This window comes from Aegilops tauschii, chromosome 1 (assembly GCF_002575655.3).
Source record: "Aegilops tauschii subsp. strangulata cultivar AL8/78 chromosome 1, Aet v6.0, whole genome shotgun sequence".
NCBI lineage: Eukaryota > Viridiplantae > Streptophyta > Magnoliopsida > Poales > Poaceae > Aegilops > Aegilops tauschii.
In genome coordinates this window covers 48,227,218-48,236,046 of record NC_053035.3, presented here as the reverse complement: position 1 = coordinate 48,236,046, position 8,829 = coordinate 48,227,218, and the positions used below count along the sequence as shown (strand labels likewise).

Sequence of the window (8,829 nt, the reverse complement as noted above, 5' to 3'; positions counted from 1 at the left end):
CCAGAATTACTACTACTAAACAATGACTTCACTCAACAATCTTTCTTAGGTCGAACCCTACTTGCTTATACGCCGACACCATAACGAGCTACTACAAGATCAGTTGCAATCAGTACAAAACTCCACACACTTTACATGCTAGCCGTATCTGTTGTGTTCATAAATGTTTGTGTGATTTGTTTGTTCATATGTGCTAGCCGTATATGTTGTGTTCATAGATGTTTCGGTCCTATGTACTGTACATGTTCACATGCTTAGGTATCGATATGAAGTGCATACTGTGATTGCCATGTTTATTATCTACTCGTCGATTAGATTAACCGAAAAGGTGCTAATATTTCCAGCAACTACAAGATCAGCTGCATGCAGTACTAAACCCCACACACTTTGTGGGGGGTGATCATGCATGAGCTACCGGTGCTACCTCAACTTTGGTGTGATCGATCAAACTGATGCATGCATGGAGCGTCTGCCTCAACGACCTCAGTAAAAGTAGTAGTATACTACCAGACGGTTGCTGCTGGCCGGATTCTCACTTGTCAGCCAAATTAAAGTGTGTGTTGAATGCATATGTGGCTTCCGTTTGCTCGCCAGTACAAAGTTGAAAGTTAAACCGATTCTTTGTTTCACGGTAAAAGGGTTGGGCATCAATATCTTCTTGATTTTCGCAGCATGTGAAATTCTTTTTTCAATCATTATTTCTTATTTTGTTTCATTCATGCATGAACCTCCACTAAGTATTCGAAAAAAGAAAAACTGCCTGTACAGCATTCCTTGTTGTGTACTACCTCGGTCCCAAAAAGCTTGGCATTCAAATTTTTGTCCCACATGAACTTCATATGGAGGAATGATTTAGTCTTTTTTTGCGCCTTGTGGGTTTGATTACGGCTCTTTAGACGATTTCACATCTGGCTGAATGAGATCTTAAATTCTGAAAGTACTAAGAGATCTTTCTAACCAAATGGATTTTCGCTAAGCAACGACAAATTGCAAATGGAGAGCACCACACACGGCAGAATAAACCAGAATTACTACTACTACTAGACAGTAGACAATGACTCGACTAATCTCTCTGAGGACAATCCCCATAGTACTGGCTGCGACTCCCTAACGAGCTACTAAAACTGGCTAATGATGCACGACAAGAACTCGAACTCCTCACAGTCATCCTCCGTTATTCCGTCCATCGACAAGGTCGTCATGGATATGGCCTCGCCGGCTCCTAAAGATCCTTGACGTCGTGCTGTGAAGAGAATCACAAGGATAAGTAAGCATCAAGCATTAACACAACACAAGCTGAATCACTGATGCAGTACGCGCCGAATTCATCTACCTCGGCGTGAGAGCGAGACTCCTCCTGGCCCTGCTTCTGCAGATCATCGTTCGGCTTCGCCTGGCGAGCTTTGGAGTGGAAGGCATCCACGACGATTCTGCCAAAGCTGCACACCAGAAACGAAAATTCAATACGGTCGTGAGTGGTAGCAAGCAAGTGGAGCAAGACTCAGAAGTGTTGAGGCATGAATGATGGGTGTGAGCCTGTGAGGAGGGTACATACGGATGGTCCTTGTCATACTCAATGTGGCCGATGTAGGCGTTGCCGGGGAACATGCGGCTCAGTTGCGCCGACTCCTCGTCGGTGCCCGGCTGAATCTCGATGGCTTGGCCGGACCCTTGTTGGGCCAGATGCTTCTCCGTCCAGCGGTCCAGCCACCGGGACTCCTCCTCGCTCGCGTACTGCACGCTGACCCTGGGGCCCCCTTCCCCTGGATCCGCGGCTGCTGCGGCGCCGGCGCCGGCGGCGAGGCTAGCTAGCAGCAGCAGGGAGATGGGGACGAAAGAGAGCCGGGCCATCTCGCTTCTTTGGCAGCAGAGCAGACTGATCTTGCGCAGAGTCTAGTAGTCTAGTGCTATTTCTTCAACTAAGTCTGGTCTGTGCCGCCTGGATGTATGTGGTCTATATATGGAGAGATGATCACGCTGGTGTGGCCTGCTAGTACGGTTGAGGATGAAGCAGCGGTTGTGCTGATATTACTAAGTTTTTTTATTTTCCCCATAATCTTTGCCTAAATACACACATTTGGATATTGTTTAACATAGATTTATGGTTAATATGAACAGTTGAGGATGAAAACATGAACAGTTGTCTCCTACCTATTAATGAATTATACGCAAGCTTTCCTATTCGCAAAAAGAAAAAGAGGACGAAGCAGTTACGCTGGTAAAATTTCTCCAAGAAAGTATTAAGAGCAGCGTGGTTATCTTCATACTCTACTTGAGCATGGTAATTATCAACTTAGCTTAATTTATGTTGAGGCATTCCTTGCATCGTATGTTGAGGTCAAGTATTAGATAACTCTTCCCGCAAAACAAAAGTATTAGATAACTCATAGAGGTGGTAGCGCTGGTGCTAAACTTCTAATTGAATTTTCCTCTTACTTTTCTTCTCTTATCACTCTTTTGACTGATTGGGAAGCTTGGACGAAACAAGAATACAGGAAATTAGGGCTCTATCGACCTAGAGTCGTCCCAGGTTGGGTGACCCCATGGAGACCAAGCCGCCTTCGCTGGAAACACCAACTCCCACAACTTTAGCTACCGCCGACCGTCACCTTGGTGGCTGTGGGCCCCTTCTCCATCAAAGGTAGGGGGGTCTCATGGGAGCGCGTGGAGGTATTGTGGATGTTGAAATTATGTCGAATATTTGTACAAGTTAGGTTATAGTTGGATTTGAAGTCATACGGTGTGTAGACAGAGTATAATGTAATGTCCTAGTAGGACTCTTGTATCCTAGGCCTCTTATATAATGTGAGGGTAGACAAACGATGTAAGCTATGTCAACATAATAGCACAGCCACGCAAGGGAGACGGTGGCGTGTGCCAACGCCCGGGTGACCGGGGTGCGGTGTTGTGGCTGTGTCATGGGGCTAGCGCCCATAGTCAAGCTCCGAGGATGTAGCCATATCGATGAATTTCGTTAACAAATCTTGGTGTCAAGTCTTGTGTGATTGTTTGATCTTTGGTAGATCGACTACGCACCTCGGATTATTCTAACAGTGGAGGCTTGGTTGCGCGTGATCGTGTGAGCTGCGGAGACGGCACTACGGCATGGTTGCATGAAGGCCCGGCAACTGCGCGGAGGTGTTGCAATACCGTTGTTGGGTTTCTCCATTCCGAACTTCTTGAGTCGGTGTACTAGGTTTGTGATATAAAATATGGCATCCCCTCATTTGTTTGATTTGAAGCCCAAGATAAAACTTGAGTTCAACCATCATCTACATCTCAAACTTGCTTGCCATTAGATCACCAAACTCTTTGACGAAATGTAAGTTACTTCATCGGAAAATAATATCATCCACATAAATTTGACAAATAAAAAGTTCATCATTGTCAGGTTGGTAAACAAGAGTATAGTCAAGTTTTCTATTTCAAAACCTTTTTTCAGAAAGAAACATCTTCCAACACTCACCAAGCTCGAGAAGCTTGTTTGAGTCCATAAATAGGTTTGTGAAGTTTGTAACATTACTAGGTTTCTTAGGTTTTCGAAACCGGGTGATTGGTTAACATAAATCTCTTCCTTGGTGTCTCGGTCATGCGTGTAGAATCGTTGATGGGTGTGTGCAGGCATGTCTTGGGCGGATCACTCCTTGGTGGATTTTCTCGGGTATGGTTGTAGTTCCTCTACGTTCGTGAATTTTCTAGTTGGATCTTCCGATTTACGCTACACTTCAACGGTGGCAGTTGTTGTGTTTTCGTGTGCTGGTCCTATGGGGCCTTAGCACGACGACTTCCAGACGGTCTATTACAGCAAGTTTTGCCTGGCTCCGGTGAGGGAGGCGCGATGACGGCGGCGCGCATTTGGCTCGCTTCGGTGGTTGTAGTTGTCTCTAGGTGGTCTATGGATCTAGATGTAATTTTTATTATTTCTAGTGTTCGTTGTACTGACATGATTGAAGATGAATAGATCAGAATTTCTCTCACAAAAAAAAACCTCTTCCTTGACTTTACCATTCAAAAATGCATGTCTTTATGTCCATCTGGTATCATGTAATATTATAGTGATTTTCGTAGGCAAAAAGAATGTCAATAGCTTCTAGTCAGGCAAAGAGAGCATAATTAAGTTCAACTAGCAAACCTTATAATTGAATATATCACTAGCAAACATGCATGCGCGTTTCAACGAGGAAACAACCCACCTAACCTAATAGTATACAAAACTAAATGGTGCATCTAGTTAGTCCTTCGGTCTATACAAAATTGATATTACAATATGTCGTGTATCGTGGGCATTTTTTCTCCTCTATATAGTGACGATGGACTTGCCTGTAAAGAAGTATGCGCTGGTAAAACAAAAGGAAATTGTAGTGGATATATTAAAGTCCAAGCTCCATTGACAATAGGTAAAAAGATTAATCTTTTCACACAAAAAGGTAAAAAAGATTAAACAATTTAAGTACACCTTTGTATAAATCTATGGAAAATCATATCTATGAAATTACTCGCCAAGATGCATGACGAAATAGCGACATAATCCCTCCGTTTCTGAATATAAGGTGCCCCAGTTTTCATGCAAGTCAAACCTATATATGTTTGACCAAGATTATAGAATGACATCAACATCAACAACACAAAATAAATAAAATATGAAAATACTTTTCGTGATGGGTGTAATGATAAAATTTTGGTATTGTAGATACTGACGAATCCCCTCCAGCGACGTGTGTGAGCACCAGCAGCAAGGTGGCCGCGCCCTGCGTGCGTGCTCTGGCCGTGCCGTAGGAGAAGAGATGCCTCTGAGGAGGGTGGATTCGGGAGGATGGCCAGATGTCCACCATACCATGGCCACGCCCTGTGTGCCATAGGAGAGGGGATGGAGAGTACTTGCCTCTGAGGAGGGTGGATTCGCGACGATAGAACCACCTCACAAGTAAAAGCATCGTCATGTCTCCTCTCGTCTCGCTGTCATCCGGCTTTAGACATTTTTTTAACTCATCAACATATTTGAAATCATGAACATTTTTCAAATTCATGAACACTTTTATAAATTTTCAAACATTTTATAAAATCAAGAACATTTTTTGAATTCATGAACATTTTATATTATTTGCAAACATTTTTTTTAAACTGTGTATTTAATAATTTTCTTGAATTTTTGAACATTTCTAGAATGGACGAACATTGTTTTGGAAATTTGTGGAACAATTTGTGAAATTCAAGAACATTTTTTATTTAATGAACATTTTTTGAAATGCATGATCATTTTTTGAATCAGTGAACATATTATGAATGGATAAAATATTTAGTAAGTATCGAACAGTTTTTGAATTTGTAGGATTTTTTCCATTTACAAACATTTTTTAATTGGCGAAAAAAATGAATATCATTAACATTTTTAATACACGAAAATTTCAAAAAATCATGAATATTTTTGATTTCCCAAAACATTTATTTTCAAACATTTTTTGAATAAGCAAGCATTTTTATAAAATCATGAATTTTTTTGAATCCACACACATTTTATGATTTATTAAACATTTTATTTCAAAATTCTTAGTTTTTCTAATTTTCAAAACTTTTCTGTAGTCCCAAATTATTTATAGTAGGAAAAACTAAAATGGAAAATAAAAAAATAAAAAATGAAATATCAAAAACTGACCACCCAAACGGGCGTGCTGCGTCTTCTTCCAACGCACAGAGCGCAGTGTAGGATGTCCATACTGCATTGGCCGGTCCAGGCGGAGGATCCCCTGTGTGAAACGTTTTTTTATCACTTATAGGTGACATTGATGGATAATATTTTGCAACTTTGAGGGAAATTTCCATGATGTACCACAAGAAGCAATAGCCCCTTTATTATTACTAGCAAAAGGGCCCTGCGTTATAAGGGGAGAAAAAAATCATAATCTCCAATGGCCATGATCACGTTTTGCTGCGTCACCGACATATAATATCACTCTCAATTTCGTGAAATTGTGAACATCGTTTTAAACTCGTCAACATATTTGAAATCGTCAACTTTTTCAAATTCATGTACACTTTTGCAATTTTTTGATCATTTTCTAAAATCAAGAAAAAAATCACAACCATTTTATAGTATTTGCAAACTTTTTAAAAATGTGAGCTCTACTATTTTCCACGAACATTTTATAGTCTATGTTTCCGGAACAATAACTTTTTTTTGAGTGTCTAATAGAAGTGAAAGCTCTACTATTTTCTTTTCAATTGGTGGTGGTCTACCTTTGGTAATTCATAGTAGGGCCTGCAAAAATTGGCTGCATGCTATGCATAGGTACTGGATCAGGAGACAATCCATTATTTTCACTCTGTTTTTATTTTGCTGCAGAGTGTGGTCTTCATTATTCAATTAAGTTAGCCACTGATAATTCATTATAATGATATTGCCATAAAATCTGAGCTCAGACGTATATACATATTGTCTATCAGAAGCTACGATCTATTGGATATCTTGCATGGCGATATTGCTCTTTCATTTGGATTACATCATGGTTTTGAAGTATATCCTGGGGAAGGCAAAAGGCACTTGGAGCAGCAAAACGTTGCCGGATGTATATACTTCGTATTTGTATTCTGATGTGATGCATGTACACATGTACAACAAGTGTATTGTAAGAGAGACATAGTGTTGTGAGGCACACCAACTTAAATACTTGGATGCAACAAATCATGTCAAATATTTAATAAGTCTTGGGGCATATGGATGTATGATATTAGACTAATCGAGTAATGTATAATAGCAATACCACTAAATATGAGATAAGTCGAGAAAAAGTGAAATGTTCTGACTTTAGACAGTGACATTTGATTTAACTTTTGTTTGTAATTTCGTGAGAAAGATGCTTTAAAAGAAGTATGCCAAGGAGTTCCTCCTCGGTTGTCGAATTATATATGCAATGAAAATCATAAAAGCACATAATGGGAATAACGTGTGCATTTAAAATTTACATCAAAATGCAAAAACGATAATTTTAAAGTAAAAATATTTAACTTCTTTGTAGTCTCTTTCTCATAGTACTATCATTTATGATATTACAAAAGCATGTTCATATGAAAATATATTAGTCAAAATCATATAATAGAGATCGTATGGTTCATTGGAAGTACATATAAAATCTAGTCGCACAAATGTGCGGGTAACTCCGCTAGTTTGATAGTATAATATAATAGTATTGTATGGGGGTGGGGACATTGCCCCCCACCCTCAAGCTTGGACCAAGTTATGGGTGTAAGCAGTGCAATTAGAATCATCGGGTTGCAGAGAATTTAGAGGCAGAACTTTTGTTTGCATCCGTACCTCAGTGGCTTGGGATGAAAAAAGTGTATCGTAATGTTGGCGGATATGTTAAATAGCACAAACAGTGCAATATTGTAAGACGACTTTTTGTGGAACTTGAGCATCACGTACCACACTGGGGGGATCAGAACATACTACATTATTAGAAAGAAAAGTGGTATGCTTACGAGGAGGACGCATGTATCTTACCGATGGGTACGGTGAGAAGAATGGATATGTATGTGCCCCAGGGTATCACGGTGCGTGTCTCGAAGAAATCTAAGACGCAACGGACCTTAAAAATAGGATTGTGATGCCGGTGGACACACAAAAAAGTATTTTCATATGTCGTCGATCATCAAGCATGCGACGATGACTGATACAATGTAGCACCGGGAGGACCTTGCACCGCTCCCGAGCCGCGAGGATGATCCACACCATGGAGGCAGTTGTCACTCAGGCGAACACCACCAGTGCGGCGATCATGGGGATGTTGTCGGGCAAGCATTTAGGCATCAAAGGGCAGACTAGCGCCGCTAGCACCGACCACTTCGATGTCAGCTCGTCGCCACCATGCATAGCACTACCATAGCTCCTAACATGTTGTTGATGTGCTTTGCTCTTCTCTTTTTGAAATGAGTCTCGAGACGAGCCCAATTTTAAATTAACAAATTCGTTAACCAGCCAAAAATTACGACAACCAACAACTTATAGGAAAAAATAAAGCGATATATACAAAAAGTGATGTAAAACATCTCACAGGCAATGACGGCAAAAAAACGTCAAAACAAAAAGAGAAAATAAGTGCAGCTTGCGCTGCCGAGGCTATCGTCCACCTCTACGGCCAACACCAATAAGGAAGCACATGTCATGAAAGGAGGATCCGCCAAAGGAAACGTGACCTCGACCAGTCTCGGTTGACCATGCCAAATTACCAAGTCATCGTTCTCTGCCTTTGTAGAGGGCCACTACCCTCTCACCCTAGATTGAAGGATGATGCACCGTCAGAGTCAGTGATTTGCCCAAGAACCAGAAAGATCAGTGGTGCCCTAGTGGTAATACTGCTGGTATAGTACTATTGTTTTTAACGATACGATGGCATATATATCAGGTTATAGTTCCAAGTTGGTCCCTACATGTTATAGTTCCAAGTTCGAAATAACTAAAATATACCCACATATATCTAGACATGGATTAAATTTACTATATTAAATAAAAGAGAGGTGAATTAAGCAAAAAAAAAACAGAACCGAGACGGCTAAAGAGGAGAGTTCCGGCCCAATGGGTTTAACTTAGCTTGTGGTCAAAAGTGTTTTGAGTAAATGATCAACTGATCTTTCTTGATTGATTGACACTATTTCTGTGGGTACATAATAATACGCGGATACTTTACAGCAACTGTCATAGACGAGAAATCACGATGGTTGGGAGAAGAGAGAAAGAAGGGACACATCTGTTGCAAGGGTAGTGTAGGTTAGGAAAGGGTAGATTCACTTAGTTACAGGTCGTGCTTGGCCATGTAGTCTATCTACAGCAAGTGC

The 8,829-nt window shown here is 40.7% G+C and overlaps 1 protein-coding gene across 1 annotated transcript; it reads right to left on the bottom strand.

Annotated features, from left to right (window-relative positions):
- Positions 1–804: 804 nt before the first annotated feature.
- Positions 805–1,891, bottom strand: LOC109755671 (uncharacterized). The gene is made up of 3 exons (XM_020314568.3): positions 1,556–1,891; positions 1,334–1,439; positions 805–1,243 (listed from the first exon to the last, which is right to left on the bottom strand). The coding sequence occupies exons 1-3, from the start codon at positions 1,849–1,851 to the stop codon at positions 1,223–1,225; spliced, it is 423 nt and encodes a 140-aa protein (XP_020170157.1). The 5' UTR covers positions 1,852–1,891; the 3' UTR covers positions 805–1,222.
- Positions 1,892–8,829: the final 6,938 nt, after the last annotated feature.

Bases quoted from the DNA above. Each gene is read 5' to 3' on its own strand.
- LOC109755671 (XM_020314568.3), bottom strand. From the start codon at position 1,851: ATGGCCCGGCTCTCTTTCGTCCCCATCTCCCTGCTGCTGCTAGCTAGC. The intron at 1,440-1,555 runs GTATGTACCCTC...TCTGGTGTGCAG, and splicing joins GAGTATGACAAGGACCATCC to CTTTGGCAGAATCGTCGTGG. The intron at 1,244-1,333 runs GTAGATGAATTC...TTCTCTTCACAG, and splicing joins AGTCTCGCTCTCACGCCGAG to CACGACGTCAAGGATCTTTA.